Here is a 19583-nt window from a genome sequence, read left to right as displayed (position 1 = left end):
ATAAGTCAGTCCCACCTAGTCCCAGCCCAGGAGTTAAAGTACAAAACAATGTGAATTTCTATCTTTCAGTATTTGTCTTTCTCTTTTTAAAATTTATTTTAGAGCACAAGGGGAAAATTTACTGTTGTTTAGCTGGTTAGTAACAGCTGGTGATACTTTATTTTAGTTGTCCTATCATTATTAATATAGCAGATAGTCACTGTAATAACATTCATCAAAATAAATTCATGAAATGTTCCCATCTTATATGCTTTAACTGGAATTTCATTGTAATTTAGCACAACTGACATGTTCATTTGAGTCAAAGTACTGTTAATACCTGAGTTAAACAAAATAATTCTCTTTACACCTGAACTCTGGGATTTTATTTGCACTGGTTGCTCTAAAGTTGCATGGTCCTGAACTAAATATCCCAAAATGTAGAAGAACTTCAAAGGATCATAATGCTCAAGTAATCCAACAAGTATTAACAGTCTCTCCTCCCTAAAAAGAGAATCATTATGTAACTAATTAATTTGCCATAGTAAATAATCTGCTGACATTTATAATAAGCATCCCTATTGGACGTTGAAATAAATATTAAGTTGCACATAAAACTATAAATAGTAAGAATTTTGATGCCAGGCAGTTTCAAAATACTATGGAAAATAGATGAGTGCTGGCTACGTGAAATAAATTTGTGGGTCTCAGCAACATGAGCATGCAAAGAGTGCAGCTATCTGTGAAAATAACCACAAACCAGCCCTGCCCAGCACTCTCCTGTCATGCCAGCGGGGGGCATTGGTCAGTATATCCTATGTCTGACTGAAGTGAAGTGTCCCAAGTTTGTTTTTAATAGCTTTAGCTTGTCTCAGCTGGAGGAAGTCTCTGCATGAAGTCTCCATTTAAAGGCTGAAGCACAGTGTGTGTGGGGCGGAGTCTCCCCCTGCACTGCCATGGATGGCACGGACAACCCCTTGGAGGACAGAGACAGAGATGAGTACTTGGGATAGTGTGAGACCTTCTAGGTAGGGGTGTTGTGCAATTTTGGTTGCTGTCACAGCTGCTGATCTTAGCTGGCCTGTGAGGTTGCTGGCCAAAGCTGCCCATCATGGCCCCTTACCTCAGTGGAGGTTACGAAACCCTTTGGCTGGTTCCATTGCATGGATGGCCTTGTTTTGTTAATGTGCTCTGGGTGCTGGAAGCAGCAGCCTCTTCGCTCAGCTGCAGGGGAGGTGGCAGGACTCACAAAGTGGTTGAAAGTGCCAAGTGTCAAAGCTGCAAGCAGAGAGTGTTTCTGAGCGTGGGGGGATGCCGTGCAAACTCCAGCGCTTTGAGGTGTTGAGTAGTATCGTGCCTTGATCACAAATTACTGTAGGCCCTGTGTAAGTCTGTGTTGATGTGCCTCCTGACTTGTGTGTCTTGCACTTTCAAAACACAGCGAGTCCCAGATTTCTGGAGCACCGAGGATGAGCACCATTTCCTGTGTCACACAAGAAACCCTCTGATTGCTCTTTCACCTCGTCCTAATGCAGAATGACACTGTGTGCTGTCTCAATTTCCAGCTGCCACCATAAACCTATTTTTGTTTTGGGCAGAAGATGGGGACTAGGCAGGCCCAAGGCTTGACTTCCACATACCAGATCCTGAGCAGCACATGGACCTAGATGAAGGTCTGCAACAGGGATCCACCTTGACCAAATCTCAACTTGTCATCCTTTTTCTCACAAAAAAAATAGCATTTTTGTAAGCCTTGTTGCATATTATTTTCTTATGGTTCATAATTATGCCTCATATATACAGATGTAAAGATAAGTGAGAGAGAGCATTATTATACTTATTTTTTTCACAGACTTTTGATGAACATTCCCTGTGATCCCTGTTCTTGGCAGAACGACCAAAGACCAAAATCAGGACATGTAACTGGACTCTGGTCCCACAGAGGTTTGAAAATGGAGCCCTGCAGTCCTGCAGCTCAGAATGGTTTAATCGACCCAGAATGGTTTAATTGACCCAGAATGGTGTCAATTAACAGACTAAAAGAGGAAAGGCAGGAATCAGAAGATGCAGCTAAATCAGCATGATGTAACTGGAGGAGGCTTTGGGGGTACGGGGAGCTAAGCAAGCTGTGTAGTGAGCAGCATGTGTGAAAGGAATGTTTTGGCTGAGAAATGAAAGCTGGAGGCTGACATTAGAATAAGTCAGATCCCTGGGAGGTGTAGCACAGGTCACAAAGGAGAAGGTTGTATCGCAACAGGAAGGGGATAGAGAATAGTTTTGAACATACTGGTGTTTAATACTGGTCAGCAGTGATAATACTAAGTAAAAAAAGATACTGTAGCTTTGAATGGAAGTGGTACATGGAGTTCCTCTGGGAAGGACCATTTCTATAGGTACTTTGTTAATATACAGGATGATGAAGGATCCCAGGCAGAAGCAGACGCCGACATAGTGTTAGAAAATCGGGATACTGCTTTGAAGTTTCATGTTTGACTACACTGACATTGGCACAGACCCTATTACTATGAAAAGGTGTAAAATCTGCAAAAGTACCTACTCAGGAATTGAAATATCATCAGTATTACATATTTTTAAATGACACAAACATGTAAAAGCTCATGTTCCTCTCCCTTCAGTGAAATATAGGTCCCTTTGCAAATGCTATCCCAAATTTGTTAGCAGAAAGGCTTCTGTTTCTACTTCAAGGATGAGCATCCCAATGTTTACCACAGTGTCTGTCCAGAGTTGTGGATTCTGCAAAGCCCTACTTGAATTCTACTGAATGTTTAGGAGCAGATTTCTTAAGGATTTATTTTCCAAAGGTAGTGAAATAATAAAATTTGAGAGATTTAATTTAATTTCATTGTTTAATCTTGATTGAGATAATCTTTAAGCAAACAAGCTGAAAATGTCATGCATATGTCCCTTCCTTCCCAAAAGAGAGCATTCCTACATTTGGATGAATGTTTGTTTATTCATTTGTTGTGGTAACACTATGATTAAGCAGATGTTAATTACATCCTTAGTGCAATTGAATTAATGTAATAAATGATCATCTATCTTTTTATTAGATTCTAAGTGGTTATTTACACCCTCATCATACTCTGATTTTGTTTACATGGTATGAAAGCTTAAATTTCCTATTATTTCTGGTGAAAACTCTAAATTTGTCAGTGGAAGAAGGTAAGTCACCTAATGTTTTCGTCTACATGAACTTTTCATGTGAATGGGTATTCATTTTGAAGTCATATGATCCTGACAAGAATAGTGTCTCTGAAGTCAAGGAGAAACAACGTCTAGCATCTCGGTGTCCTTAAACAAGCTGTACATTTCGGTAAATATGAGAGATTTATTGGTGAGCCAGAGGGAGATGAAGGAAAGGCTAAGGTTAAGACTACCATTTGTAACTTTCAAATCACTAATGAGCAGGATGAAAATTTAGCCCTTTGAAGTCTCCCAGGCTGAATGGTGTGAATGTTTACTATCAACCCCTTCTGCTGCTTCTCTTTGGAGCTGTGCCAGCGAAGCACAGTTTGCACCCATGTCCTAAGTGAAATTTGTCTCTCAGTAGTTAAAAGGAAAATGGGTGCAGAGTGGAACCTCTTGCATATTCAGTAATAAAATGTTACATTTTGCATTGCTGATTCACATTAATTTTAAAGACTAAAAGGTCAAATGTGTGAATCTCTGAAGAATATGGAAAAACTCAGGAAACTGAGGTGAGACAGGTAGACCTTAACGTGTCAGGAGGAAATAGGTAGCTCGTGTTTCTGGTCTGGCTTTTCTACTTGTGCCATTCACCCAAAGTCACTAGTCAACATTCTTTCAAAATCAAATAATTTTTCCTTGTAGAAAGCAAATCACCTTGTAAGAGCTCCTATGTAGCTATAGAGTAACTCTTGTTTACTGCAACTGCATCTTCTACAGTTTATAAAAGGAACTGGTTAATCACTGTTACCACTGAATTAGAATATTAACTTTCTCTCTTATGTGATTTGAATAATGCAACAGAGTTAGGTAAAAATGGGCTCTCTAATGCGGATGCACCATGAGCAGCACCTGTATCTCCCAGGAACAAAGTCTCTTCTTCAGGAAAGACTCAAGTGTCTTCCTTAAGAGACACAGATCACTAAGGATTTAAAGGTCATTCTGGAGCAATGTGTGCCAGACTGCTGCATTAGATCTGATCTTATGCTTGACTTCGATTACTTCTGCCATGGTGAGTATTAAGGTTAGACATACTGGAGTGGCATTTAAGAAAAGCAAGAAGGAACTGTTAAGGGTGGAGGAGAGCAGGGCTTATCCCATTCCTAGTTAAAGCAGCTCTCTAAACAACAGTGGTAGCTCAGGTTTGCAAAATTCATTCATGTTTCATAAATTCTGGAAATAACAGAGTTATATCAAATGGGTTCAAGGATTCCTGTTATGAAAAGTGAATAATACATTTTACTTGTTAGGCTCTGAGCACTGAGAGAAATGCAGGAGGATGCAATCATACAGCCACTATGGACAGCAGAATGACAGTTTTCACATTTTCTTACCCTAGCTTTTCTCAGCTTTTCCTAGTGTCTCCACAGTGTGTATTCCAGAAGTATTTCAGGTCTCCACTGCTGTTATTATTTGGGATAATACCCTATATGTAATTCTACTCATTAAATATGTTAATAAAATAAATATACTGTAAATACATCTGTAACTATCCCCCTTGGAATATTTGATGTGCTCTGAAACAAGCTTGTGTTTAGTCCCCTGATACAATGACAAGGTCTAGAAGAATAGGAAATAACAACACAGCCTGCAAACTCATGTCATGCCAGCTATTTTGTGCCAAATGTTGTTCTCAAGCACCTGGCAAGCACAATTCATTCATTTTCCAAATGTCAGTGGCCAGCCAGCTCCTCAGGACATTCCCTCCCAACACAGGGACACTCGACAGGCGCAATCGGGCAGCTTTTGGCTGCCAGCCTTGTTCTCGAGTCATGTGCGCAAACTGTAAGGACGGAAGCGCCTCTGTTTCTGTTTTTGTCTTGCAAGTGGCAACTTTTTCTGTTATCCTTCCTGCTTATTTTACTCCACCATCATATTCCACAGTATTTCAACAGGGCTTTGATAGACGCGTAGTTGGAATACTGAAAATACCCCATAGGTGCCTAGAGGAAACAACTGGTTTCTGCTGTAATATGCAAAATATTAATGGTATGCTCCAAGCACCTAGCTTTCGGGGGCCGGCACAGCTGTGGGAGTTGGGCACGTGTGGGGATCTGCTGTATGTGCCATTATTCATCACTGCCCTCTCCAGGATACAGTACTCCAGACCCAGCACTGGTGGGGCAAAAGTAGGTGTTAGGAAGCCTCTGCCCGCCAGCAGCTGAGCCCAGGGCGCTGCTCCACTACCTCCTGCTTTCCAGCTATAGGTCACATAGCAAGTCCTCTACCCTAAAGCTCGTACCTACAGTCAGCTAGCAGATGTAATGTCATCTGAATAGCAAACTGAAAGCAGCCTTGTCACCACACAGAGGATGTCCTCAGTAGGGTATTCGTGTACAGCCTGACTAGCCAGCCTCTGAGACCCAGGCTTGACTTCAGTGCCCACAATCGGACTGTGTACAAATGGTCTTTGAGGTTCTCTGACTCATAAATATAACCTAAAAGCACTTGTCATTTCCATCCAAAATAAATTCAAATACTGTTTCTTCCTATGCCTGAAAATACATTTTCTTCAATGTTTTCAATATCTCTCATTTTATTGTGAAGAATGTGAGATGGATGAACACAGGGTTTTGAAATGTCAACCAATTGGCTAGTAGTCATAAGGCAAATTGAAAATGTTTTTCCTTCTTTTTTTTTTCTTCATAAAACAGCATCTCACATATCTAAACACATAGCAGTCCATATCTCTGGCAGCTGAAGCTATCCTTTTATTTTTTGCATCAATCACTACAGACTTGCAATTTAAAGAGCTATTAAAAACACTTTGATGCTTAAAGTAAAAAAATATTCGTAAAAGTGGCCAGAAGCATTAATGATAGACTTTACAGCTAGCTATATGCTCTACACATCCAGTATTTTTACCTATCTGGCAGCAATGGACTATAGAAGTGCTCAGTCTCCTGAGTAAAGGATGAAGCTCACATGTCCACGCTGAGTCTCTGAAATGTCTTTGCTGCCTTCAGGCTGCTCGATCAAGAGAAACGGCCACAGTTACTGGCAGGAAATAGTAAAACTGCTGTTTCTTGCTGTCTGAGAGGAAAGGACACTGTGTGCGTGTGTGTGTGTAAACAAAACCCCAAACCCCAACACTGCTTCCCTCCCTCACCTTCCATGAAGAGGTGGTGATTGGATGAAGCCCTAAATCCTCAAAGGCATGCAGGTGTCCACACAGCCTTTTGGGGACCTGGCATAAACTAATTAGCACTCAGGTAAATCAGAGGAGATTGAGTGAAGTCTTGTTTACTGGAAGGAGTCCCTGGCTAAAAGTTGTCCTCAATCCTGCTTTTGCTCACCTTTAGGGAAAAGCTCATCTTTCCTCTCAGCATGGTCAGGAGGAGACGGGCTGAAAGGTACATGGTCAGAGAGGGAATGCTGATACTTTGGAGAACTGACATTTGTTTGGAAGGAGGGCTGTATTTATGATCGTGCCTTTTACTGGTCATGTTTTGTAGCCATTCACTCTGTTCATGTTAACATTTGCACTAGTATGTAGCGTGGAGTAGTACTCTGGGTGCAATTAAAACCCCATGCAATAGACAGCTTTGATAAAGATGAGGGGGCAGCAGTACCTGACCACCAGCTCATATGGCCATTGGTGCCAATGGAGCATTATAGTTTACCCTCCAGCTGAGTCATCTCCCCCTGAGGAAGTTGCATGAAAATGACACTTAACAAGGGTGATAAAGACTGTAAAGATAAAAGAGTGAAGAATCTGTTAGCAACATTTCTGTAGCAAGCAGATGACTGAATGTATTTCCAAATGTTACGTAATTTCTTGCGTGACTCACAACAACAACCTATAGAGCATATGCAACATTTGGTACAGCAGCGAATCAGTGTAAATACCAACATTTTTGTAGTCTTAGGAGATGCTCACAGAGAAGTAAATCTGAAAATCTGCATTAATGTTCTTTCAAATGGGGAGCTTGTATGTTTATATAGTGGTTTATTTTTTCTTGTTTTATTACATCTTTATTAATAGCAGGAAAATCCCATTGTATAAAGTATTCTTCTTGTTTTATACAAAGTGTCAATAAAATGTACCGCTACCATGTCTGCATTATTGACTTCTTTCAGTGGAACTCAAGTCAGCCTGAGTAACAGCAAGCTGTTGTTTCCTGCAGGTTTTGGACACAGATGTTTTCCTGAACATTTAATAAAAGGAGGCCTCCTGATAACTTCAATTATTCCCACAATTTAAAAATTGTATGAAAATACACTGAATGTCTTCTGCTGAGAAAATGAAGGAGATGGACACCTGTGCTGTCATTTGAAAACCTGATGCTTCCTTGGTGTTGCTGCTTGGGCCTTCTTTGTGCTCCTAAGCCATCTTTGCTGTGCTTCAGTGTGGTGTTCTTGCAGGACTACCTGAAGCTTCCCTGACCACTCTTGCTTGTACTCCTTCCTGTATCACACACCCTCTTCAGTTTAGCATTTATAGATTGTGGCCAATTATCCCTTCCACTCATGTGTGCATTCAGTCAAAATCCTCACATTCTTCTTGATTCTCTATCACTCACGTTTTCTTCTTCCTACCATCTGTCTTGTCCTTACATCCTCCTACCTTATTTTTGCAGTACACCCTCCTTTTAAGTTTCTCTTCCCCCTGTATAATTTATGTGTTCCTGTAAAGAAGGGCTCATTCTCCAGTTCCCCAGCTCTTTCCCCTCACTACCTAACACCCAGATTCCATCACAATTAGTACAGAATCACATAAAATAGATCACAAGGGACACTCAGCACTCCTTCAATCTGTAACCTTGTCCACAGTAAAAATATACCACATCTGAAATCCTACTGTTTCTGTAGTAATCTAATTCAGATACATCATTCTTTCTATCAGAACATTTTTCTTCATGCCTAACTTGGATCTCAATTTTCATGCAATTTAAGTCCATCTAGTTTTGTCTTAATCCTCATGGTCATGGAAAGCAGCTTTCTAGAGCAGCTGTTTGTGTACTGAGGATGGTCACTTCTCAGTCTTCTACCCTCTTCGTATTGCTATTTAACAAACTGCAGTTTCTTCTGTGTTTTATATAATTCATTTTCTTCACATTTCTTCTCTCCATAAACAGCCCTTTTCCCTCTCTTTAACACATATGGATCACCCATGGCTTCTCCTTTCCCTTCACCTTCTTCCCTTTCCCCATACCTCCTACTCTCTTCTGCTTTCAATGTGTCTATACCTCCTTGCTCCTAAATATTAATTCCCAATCCTTCTGACAATGCCTGTTCTGCTGTATATCCTGGGTGCATGTGGAGGCTTGTTGCAATCTATGCCAGGAATGTGTTGCCTTGGTATGGCGGGAATGCATGGAAGCCATCCGCTGTGATGTAAATGTCTTTCAATTACCTTTCCTTTGCAAAATGTCTTTTCTAGTTCTAGCCCCTGTGAAATGCTGCTGGTGCTCTTCTGCCTTCACTGTTTCCATGGTAGCTGATCCTATCCTTTCCTGACTTTCTCATCAGTGGCCTAAACAAAATCTAGAACTGTCATAATTAAAATGGAACGCAGTTTACAACATTTCTGAAGACTGGGTGGTATTACATGATAAAAGTACTTTGCAGCTAAAAATGGGTACGTAATTAAGCACCATTATCTTATAATACTTTCAGAGGTATTCTGTGGAACATGTCGCAAATATAGTAAAATTGCAATGTTAAATACAGTTAATGACACTGTTCCAGAAGTACAGAACGTAATGGTTTAATTAACCCAGAGTTACTGCAGCCTGATTTTAACTAACTTTCCCCCTCCCCTTCCTTAAAAGCATTCCCAGTTCAAGCATTTCAGCTGTGTGCTCTCAGAATCAGACCTGGATTCGGATTCTGACTGAAATTCCTAAATTAGAGCCTGTAGCTGCAATAGCTGATCCAAAATCCAGATCTAAATACTTTCAACCTTTGGCATATTTGTAGGCCAGATTCAACATTTTCACAGGCTGCAGTTTTCAGTGTAATACCTGATTTCTTCCTGCTTCCCCCCTTCCCCTCCCCGCAAATGTCTTTGAATAATAACTGTGAGGTATGCAGGAGCTGGAAAATTTTTAAATGTAGGTCATTAAGTGTAGAGTAAGAACTTTAAATATAGGCAGCCATTCTCAAAAACCTTGGTCGAGATCTGTCTTTTGTGCTCTAATAGTGTCTGCCAAGCTGCCATTCAGTGAACCACAATTTTGAAATTTGAGAAAGACGTCTCCTCTCTCAAATTCATGTATTGATCTCAAAGGAGTTCAGGTACTGTCATGGATTAACACACACATTATTATTGTGAAAGACAACACCTGGAATTTTACTTTGACTATATTCTGTATTTTCTTCTAACTTGGATAAATCAGCATTAAAAAAAGCAGAGTTCAAAACCTATGGCTTAAAGCTCAAAATTCACCTGTCATTTATTGCCCTCTACTTAATTCACATTGAAGCCACTTATGAAAGTAAAACCGAGTCCTTGTCTAAATGTGTTGCTCCAATTTCCAGAGAGCTGTCTGATTAATCAGTATAAGACATGGATGGAGACAAATGAAAGCTCAGGTAAGTGAGCAAAACCAAATTTTCAACAGAAGTTGTATTTTATTCCATCTAATAACACACAGGTTTGTATATCAAGTCCAGAAATCATCCTACCACACTGTCCCAGTAAATCACAACCCTCAGTGGGACTCCTTGGTCTTCTGGGTTGGGAATCAACTTCAGCTGTATGGCCAGTCTTTTTCAGTCTTACTGTGGACATTTGTAGTGGAGTTCGTAACCCAGTTGATACCAGATTTTCTTCTCAACGATGACAGCATTATGTTGGTTTCTATGAATTACGAAGAGCCATTAGAAATCTCTGTGTATAGTGTTTTCAGTCTTTTTCTTTTCTCTTCAATTCCCACATACCGTGTTTAAATCACTGTCCTGATACTGGAGACGCTGAGTGTAGATTTGAAATTAAAATACAGTTGCATAAACCAGCATCAATAGTATGCAGAAAACTGGACCAAATGAAAATTGTGACATGACACATGCGGTCTGGTGTAGGACCAACTGCAAGAGAGATGGCTTCCACAGCCATAGAGAGCTAAACTCGCTGCTTAAACAAGTGTGCCCAATAGAAAAAGTATGAGTTACTGGAGTAAGTGGCTGAAATGGGGGGGCAAAGGGCTGTGTGTGGGGAAAAGGAGAGTAAGTTGAATTTGCTAGAGTTGGGGGGTGGGTGGGCAGTGAAGGATAAAAGATCATTAAAAAAATAGTGGAAGCACAGAAAAAATACAACCAAACCCATTTCAAGCTTGATAAGGAAAATCCATTCCATCACTGAAAAAAAATCAAAACCTTCCTCTCAGAGAAATGGCACTCAATATACTGCCAGTTTGCACTTAAGGTCTCCTAGATAACCAGTCCCAAGTGATTGTGAAGAACATTAGCTGAAACAAACACATATTGACATGAAGAAATTTAGATTATCGGGTTAAAAAAAGTTGTTTGTTTCCTGATTTTTTCCCCACTCTTTCTAACAAACAAAAGGAAGAAACATAAGATATTTCAACAAATCCTGTTACCAGTTTCATTTTTGCTATTGGTTTTATGGGGGAGGAGGATTTGTTCAGCTGTTACAGTGATGTTCATAACATAAACTGTTTAGATAGATGAAGTTTTTACTTTTTCCTCCTAGTCTAAAAGCCATTGACATTATAGACAGTTTTGCTTAAAGATATTGTGTATGGAAATTATATTTACCTCCTACAATGGTAGGAGGTGTAATGTCTCTTATTTTGCAGTTTCTGCATCCAGCAGAAAAAAAAATTGGTGGATACTGTAGATGGCTCAGCTACAGCATGTTGGCATACGCAACTTCTTCCTTAGACTTAACATAATTTCTATTTTCTCCTGTTTCTGTGAATATTAAATGAGAGAATGAGAAGACTACTTCATTTGAAAGGCTTATTTAATTTCCCTTCTCTTCATTTGCCTTTATTTACTGAATTACATTTCCATAGGAAAACGGTATGTAGAACTGTCTCCCCTGACTAAACAGTTCAAATGAGCTATGAGTAAAATCATTTAGATAAAAGTCACAGCCACAATTTATTAAAAACAACTAAGAATGTCACTGTAGCTCAATATGTAGTGAATTTCTGCAGGCTCTTATCGTTGCATCCACAGTATCGTCAGAATCTTTTAATATTGTGTAACTGTATCTTAACAGAGCTTTTAATGTAACGTGTCATCAAAATTTATGTAAATAACTATTTCAAGACTTTTAATCAAACGCTCATAAAGAGGCATTTACTCCTTTTAAAGTCGGCACTCAGTTATATTAATGATTTATTTAACATACGTCTGTATCTGAAAGGCAAGTTGTAGTTGTATGTCATGAAATTTCTGCTTTCAAACCGAATCCCCCCTTTTGGAAAGCAAATGCAAAAGATTCCACACTCTTTGTGTTCCTTAGCTTTTCTGATAGTAAGGACTACATATACAAAGTAAAGAAAGGACTAGATACACTAAAAAGCAATTATAACAGATGACGTTTTTTCTTCAGCCTTTGGCACCTCAACATCATTCATTTGCTGTTTTTCTGTGTACACTATATATATTGTTTAATCAGACAAATGGAGTTGCCCAAGAAACCAGATCTCAAATTCAAAGGTGAGAGCTCACTGCCTATTGGCATCTGTGGGCAAACACACAACTGTGCCAGGAGAAACTACTTTGCCTGGGAAAAAATTTCCTTGCACTGAAGTGGGGTAAAATTTTCCATGCCAGAGCAAATCTTGGAGAATTAAGTTGCACTGTGTGTCCATGGGGATTTTTTTCCCTTAGGCATAGCAGATGGCTATTTGTAAACCCATGTGTAAGTTTACAACTGATATAAACAACTGGTAGAAACATCCCAGAGGAAAAATGTCCATCTGCTTTCAGATACCACAGGAAAAATATTGTTGTATTTCTACATACACATTGACTTTTGAGAATTACGAACACTGATGGGCAGGGAAAGATGTCATATTTCTCAGCTGATTATGAAAACGTTTTTTTTATTTCTGGGCAAATCCCTTGCTTGTTGCTGTTAAGATTTATATATGCTTGACTATATTATCACATTCATAGAACTTAAGAAATATTTCATGTCAACTTTACTTTCATTATTGAAGATATTATACAATTAGATCACAAAATGTCAGAGAAGAGATGCCTCAGTGAACTCTACTTTTAAATTTTCTGGCATTATAGTTATTTCTGTTTATTTTTCTTGAGAATGTATTTTTCTGTGCTTGAAGAGCCCAAACTTTCTTTAGGAACTGGGTTATTGTGTAGAAAATACAAATTCTTAAAGTTATGCTGGTAGAATTATTTTAAAGAATAAGACAGTAACAATTACTTCCTAAAAATATGTTTCTATTGAATAGGAACTATTAAGAAAACCTGTTCTCCTTTTCAATTAAAAATTACAATTTCAGTACAGTTGGCTAGTAATCTGAACTGGAATCACAGAAAATAAAATTCTCAGCTGATTTACTAGTTCAGCAAATGTGGTGACTTTAAGACGGTTCTAATTGTGAATTTTCTCTGTGTAAAATATTAGCTCATAAACTTCATGTTAATTTTGAACCTATGAAGACCTCGAGAAGGAGGGAAGTCTAAAAAAGTTGTTGATTCACTTACAGCTGTTAATGGACCAGTCACTCACTGATTAAAACAAGGCTGATTAAACCATCCCTGTAGTGGGAATATAATTTAAGATACTAAATTTATCAAGATACAAAAATCTTCTATCAGAAGATAAAAGAAGACACATAAGGAAACTTGACTTTTTTTTTTTTTTTTAAACTTTTAATTGTTTCCCAGAATAATTTTGTTGAAAACTGTAACTCACAATGATTTCAAAGGGGCCAGGACTTCAACCATTTTCCTGCTTCACTCCTCGTTTATTGAATTTGTTAGAAAAATTGTTTCCAGAGAGTTAACAAAGTAATTCATAAACAGGAAAAACTAGTCTGAAACTATTAATAACCAACTTATTTTTATTAGAGCAAATACAGTTGTGAAAACTGTACATTGTACATTTTGGGTCAAGAATTATAAATAGAGAAACTCATAGATAAAGAGTTCATTCTTTGACAGCAAGAAACTTTAAATAGACAAAATGACATTATTAAGTACATTGGCAGGCTCTGTTGTGCTGTCCAAAATGTAGTGTACAGTATAACAACCAATTATAAATAGCCTTTCATGTAAAATACAGCTGTGCACATTTTAGAAAAATACCAACAATTTGTTTGAGCTTTGTTTTAAAAAAGCTTATAAATCATACATATTTATAAATGGTACTAACATGCTTACTTAAATTTATAAACATTTTCATAAGCTTTGTTACCCATTATTTCCAGAGCATAAAGTATTTTAAATAAACATTTAATAGGAATTAAATACGTCAGTTACAAAATTACCTCTCCATGTAAGGAGACAGGGGGTGATTTCACTGTTGGATGGAACGTTTTGTCCATTATGTCAAGGCTTACACAGTAACTTTTAAAATTTTATTCTTATTTAAAAATTACTTTCCTAAATTTAAAACACAATTTAAACTTTTTTAAAAAATAAATATACAAGTTTTATTTTCATTTGCTCTCTTTCTGCTTTCTTCTTTATCCATACTGGTCAATAAACAGGATTCTCAACATACTTCTGTAAAAAACACCACGGTGTTACTGCCCTGCTCGGAGCTGCTTCGCTGTACAATATTCAGTCCATACCTACATTACTTTAATATGCTGCATCAAAAGATAGCTAATGTACTTTGTAAGAATGTTGCCCATTAAACCATGCAAACACTTAGAAAGTTTACAAACAGGTTCAAAAACTATACTGTATGAAAGATTTTCTAATAGAGATAAAATAAACCATAATACAAGCCCTTTGCTTTTTATAGCTTTAAATTAAAATATTTACTTGCCAAATGATCACACCACATATTTTCAGTAAATAAGCATGCTTTTGATTAATATAGGGTACAATAATTACAGTATAATGGCACATAAAAAGAAACATGATCACATCATTTGAACAAAGGGCTGTGAAACTACTTAAGACAAAATTTCCAAATGAAAAATTTTGAGGCTTTTTTAATGCTGAGGTAAAATTATAAATGGACTTTAAAGACACTGAAGGCATCAAATCGATAAACAATCACTTAACATCTCTAAATGCTCTACCTGAATGTATTCAACACAAATCTAGTATTTTAAAATTATGATAATTTATTATGAGCATTAGCTAGCTTAACTGTCATTGGTATTAATGTGCACTCAGACAAGACTTTATTTTAACCGCTGGCAAAATACCTCAGTGTTGAAACATAATAATTCAAATCACCAATTACCACAGCACCAGAATAAAAAAAAAAAAAAAGGAAAAAAGTTAACATGCAAACCCTGTATCTCGTCTTTCTTGACTTATTCTGATATTCCACATCCTGTTTAGAATGTGCTGATATCAACTTAAGATTCTTAATCTTTTAGTATTAAAAATTTTGCTTGCTATTGGCATAAGCATTTGAGCACTTTTCGGAGTTGCTCAACATTAAATTTTGCAGTCATGGTATGTTACTTACTAAACCTTAAAGCAAAACAGCTCTTCAGGTTTAGGGAAATGAATTTAAGAATTTTGTCTTCGGATCAGAAAAAGAGATTTCATTTTCTGCTTCTGCTGCTAGGCAGAACTGGTAGCTTTCTCCAGGTTGGACTAGACACTATGTTATGGCTATACATCAAATTTCATAAACAACGAATGAACAGAATCATGCACAGGCAAATGAAATTCGATCTCCCAGAACACTGCAGGAGATGTTAAAAGCAGCAGGTAATGGAATAAGACTGGTGACTGATGCTGCTAACTATTTCTTCTAATGAGATAGGAGTGAACGCTGGAATCACTTCCACAGCAACAGAATCCTCTGACCACATTCCTCTGGCAGTCGTTTTCCCATCTCCCCACTAAAAACATCAGACGTAAAATAGTAAGGCAGCTGTTAGCTTCCATCAACAAAAAGTGCAGCTCCGTACATTTCCAGTTTAGTCACACTCTGCTGGAACAGATGGAGAAGCCAACGCACTTCACTGGCGGGGCTGCTTCAGCAGATTATTTTGTTTGTTTTCCAACATGGCTGCTTGCTTCAGCTTTCAGAGGACCCCAAAGCCACGAGCCATCAGCAGAGAAACTGATCTGGGCCCCTGGCTGAATTTTCCAAGTTTCATCTCTCTTGCGTCCCATCCTAATTCCAAGCCTCCTTCCCTGTGTCTGAGTATGACAGGTGCCATTTAAAAGGCTGATGACACAACTGCAGAGAACTGTGGGCTAACACCACTAGTTGTCATGACTTCACTGAAGGGTCAAAACAGTTACATTATTAAATAACTATGTTGAATCACATTCAGGCATAGCTAAAATTAAGTAGGGAACATTAAAAGTATGCAAAGAAATTAAATCTTTATTGTTTGAGGTGGGGAGGATATGGTGATTTTATATGAAAACAAGACCTTTCTTACCTTTCCTAATTCCAATCAAGTTAGAAAATGGACAAAAAGAATGGCTAAACCAATATTCAACAGCATTACCAAGGCGATCATGACTGAGTTAGGGCCCTGAAAATAAAATAAAGATATCAGAATTAATGTAACCTTCCACATAGTGCACAGCAATGAACATGACCCGACTTTATAGTTTCTATTGTTTTTGACCTTGCTCTGAAGGATTACCTAAATATTAAAGATACAGATTCTGCTCCTGAAACGTAGCCATTACCCTTGGTATTCACATGAGCTAAATATCATCTGTGTGAAAATGAGCTGGATAAATACAGGTGAGAGCATATTATTACACTGTTCTCAATCACACTGAGATTAAACCATCTGAAAAATATGACTGCATAAACAATGAAAATAAACCCATCAACACAAAACCAATATCAGCTTAAAATAGAGCAAAACAAAGAACTTGAACTATTTTAGGAAAGCCGGAATGCTGCTCTTCATCCATACAGTAGGTTCCTTCTCTAATTCCAACCCATTTCAAAACAGACATGTTTTATGAAAAGAATAACATTTTTTTGATAACCAAAGGGAGAAAAAGTTACTTACCATTGCACTCACATACCTAGCAATGTTTCCATTACAAATTAAAAAACAATTTTACACCTGCAAAATTAAACTTGTTTTGATTTACATTGACGCTTATCTTACAGAGCGATGTACGGAATAAACGAAAAGTCAAAATACTCCTTCCCTTCCTAGCTAGAGCTTAACTTGGTTAGAAAACTTAATCATTACATAAAGTTAGTATTTCTGTGAACCCAGAGAACAAAGTTTTTAATTCTTTTCAGCTATTGTGGATAAATTTTTTTAAACATGGATGCTTTCTAATGAGCAACTTGAAATAAGGTCCTGATGGAAAGAATTTCCAGATGAAAATTCTCAGTTCTTCTGTTCTCCTCTTAACATATTTGGTTTACTACAACATGTTTTCACAAAAAATTGTATGCCTTATATTTTAAGGTTGCACATTTACTGTAAGTAGAAACAGAAAAACTCTTCACTGAGACAATACCTTACTAAATCACAAAAAACCTCACCAAAAAATCTCTGCAGAAAACTATCTTCTGAGCTACAGAAGGTTCACTGGCTTGCATGAGAAGGTGTATATTTCATTAAAAAGGACATTTTTTTTTTTTCACTTTTCACATGAGGCATGCCTTGCAGAGTTCATTATGCTTCATATGACAATGCTAACATTAGCTATATAATTTCTGGAATGCTAAGGTGTAAGAGCTTGCTATTATTAATTTGCTGCAGCAGTGTAACTGGGAAGCTATTGAACAATACTTGTGTCATTATATCACATGGTTTCATCCTGAAACAGTCTTATTAAACACTTTTTACCAGAACACACCTTTACACAGTAGTTAAGATGGCAGGCCATCAGTTAGATGTACTCCTTAAATCTCTGGGAAGTCTACTCCCAATCAGCACCTCTATCCATAACAGCCATAAAGTTTCTGTTGCACATATTCAGAGGTATCTGTTCACATGCTGAGGAACTAGGTGTCCAAGTTCAAACAACGACTGAGACTATCAGGATGCTAGTTAAATGTTGCCATAAGGGTAATGGTTATTGGCAGCAACATTAAGCTTTTGTTTGATGTCAGAATGTCTAAAATATTCACTAGGAAATCGAAGATTAGGTTTAAGGTCACCTTAGTTAAAGGTATTTTGAATAACAAGTTCCCACTTACCAGTGGTATGTTTTAACCATAGGGTCACAGAACAGAAGTGGAACCATGTTCCTTCCTTCTTACTGGAAGTGAGCCACTATGTGCCAAAGAATATGAGACACTTGGTGACAGAGAACAGGCATAAAAGGAAAGCATGACTCCAGATATGGTTACATTTCTGACCACAGCACTGTAAGCAGCCTCGCTGTAGTAGCATGTAACTCAAGGTTAATTTCTTTTTTCTCTTTCTGGCATGGTCACAATTGTGCTAGCTTGGGTACTTCTATGCTTTTCTGCTGTGAAGTAAATCCAAGTTCCCATCAGGATTCCCACCAAACGCATTTGGCAATTGTGAGATTCATGCATGAAAGCCATACTGGAAGACTTTGAGCAATAAAACATATTTTACTGGAAACAACAGCTACTTTGAGAATCTCAGTTTTGTTGTCTTGGAATGTCAGTGACAACACCCTTAGAGTGAACCTTCCATGTAATGAGTTCTTTAGAAAAAAAAAATTCCCAGAATCTCATGGACAAACAAGAATAGTACATACATACTAATGTTACATATCTCACTACAGGAAATGTGATTACACTATTAATCTCCACTAAGATTTGGATGTAGCATCCTTCTCTCTGGTGCAGAGACACTGGAACAGTTGCCCAGAGAAGTTGTGGATGCCTCATCATTGGAAGCGTTCAAAGTCAGGTTGCATGGGGCTTTGAGCAACCTGCTCTAGTGAAAGATGTCCCTGCCCATGGCAGGGGGAATGGACTAGATGATCTTTAAATGTCCCTTCCAACCCAAACTATTCCATGATTCTATGTTTATAACAGGGACTTCCTGTGTGATCAAAATGAGGTCAATAGTTCCTTTATAGTTTGGGATCCCACCTAAAGATTTTAGAGTTATGTTGCACCAGGAATTGCAAGGGACTGAAGGGATTGTTGTCTAATACCATTAAAATTCACCAGGATTTGTCCGTCTAATGCTCTGCATATTTGAAAATAACATCCATGGAAATAAAGTTGATTTACTACTATTGAAGAAAAATTTGGACCTATGGGGACTTCACAGGAGCCAGGAACTCACTCATTACCTGAAATATATCCTGAAACGGCATCCTGATAGCCGCAAGACAGCTTTTGACTGAATGACAAGTTGGGACTGCAGCTCAAACAGCAACTCGGTATTGTCAGTGCATAGTCTTACAGAATTCAGCTTGGTGGAGGGGACTTCTCTATTGATGCATCAGTCAGTCAGGTTAGGTATAACAATCTCACCATCATAACATTAGATAAATTAGGCTAAAAAAAACTAAGGGCTATGGTTTGAATCAAGAAATCTCATCTACAAAGACAGAAGAAAGTGACACCTTAAGAACTGGGTTGTTGATTTTATATGAAGATCAAAGAAAAATGTGTTATCTATTTATGATAATAAGTCTATGCTTTATATAAAGAAGTAAATCTCATCTTCTTTGGTCTGCTGTATGTATTTTGTTTCCTCTTCTGATAACTACAACTTTCAGCCCAAAGAAGAATTTCCTGATATACTAAAAAATGATCGAACAATATTTGTGGAGCACATGGTTATTATGCAATATGCTACCTGTTTCGACTACACCTATGAAATAAGCATTTAATGCTTTAAGACAAATGCCATAAATAAGACTTTAGTGTCCTGCAAGGGCTTAAAATAGCAAAAGCCAAAATTAGCCTGCACAATCCAAGAGTGACTAGAACAGGTGCACTAAAGAAGCTGTAGTAGAAAAACTCCAGTCCTGCTTAAAAACTGCCCTTTCAGCTTCTACCAAGTCAGAGACTTATGCAGTTAAAAATATAATTATACGATTAGTTTTCATTTGAGGAGGGAAGAAAGTTATTTTCCTAAAATGTAGTGCCAGGAAGTATTAATATTAAAACCAGTCTTGTAATCCCATTGCATCAGGAATGTCCATTAAATTTAGCATAAAGTTCTTGCTCAGAGGTTTTTTTAGGATCAGGCAAATACTGATCTATTTTTCTAACATCATGGTAGTTCTATCCCTTACTAACTGGGTGTTAAGTGAACAAAGAGATTAGAGTAGAAGCACACTGGGTAACATTCAGCAAAATGTAATGATTTTAGATACAGGTA

General features: G+C 37.8%; 1 protein-coding gene across 3 annotated transcripts in view; it reads right to left on the bottom strand.

The window, feature by feature from the left end:
- Positions 1–9742: 9742 nt before the first annotated feature.
- The window catches only part of JPH1 (junctophilin 1), a 91542-nt gene continuing 81701 nt past the window's right edge, over positions 9743–19583 (bottom strand). The window contains exons 5-6 of one of the 3 annotated variants that reach the window (XM_074817261.1): positions 15723–15818; positions 9743–15558 (exon numbers count right to left, since the gene is read on the bottom strand). In XM_074817261.1, the coding sequence (XP_074673362.1) occupies positions 15738–15818 (81 nt within the window). In that variant the 3' untranslated portion in view covers positions 9743–15558; positions 15723–15737. The remainder of the gene's footprint in view (positions 15559–15722; positions 15819–19583) is intronic. The other 2 variants (XM_074817269.1, XM_074817278.1) reach the window with 2 other exon arrangements.

This window comes from Strix aluco, chromosome 1, assembly GCF_031877795.1.
Source record: "Strix aluco isolate bStrAlu1 chromosome 1, bStrAlu1.hap1, whole genome shotgun sequence".
Lineage (NCBI taxonomy): Eukaryota > Metazoa > Chordata > Aves > Strigiformes > Strigidae > Strix > Strix aluco.
This window is presented reverse-complemented; position numbering and strand designations above follow the sequence as displayed.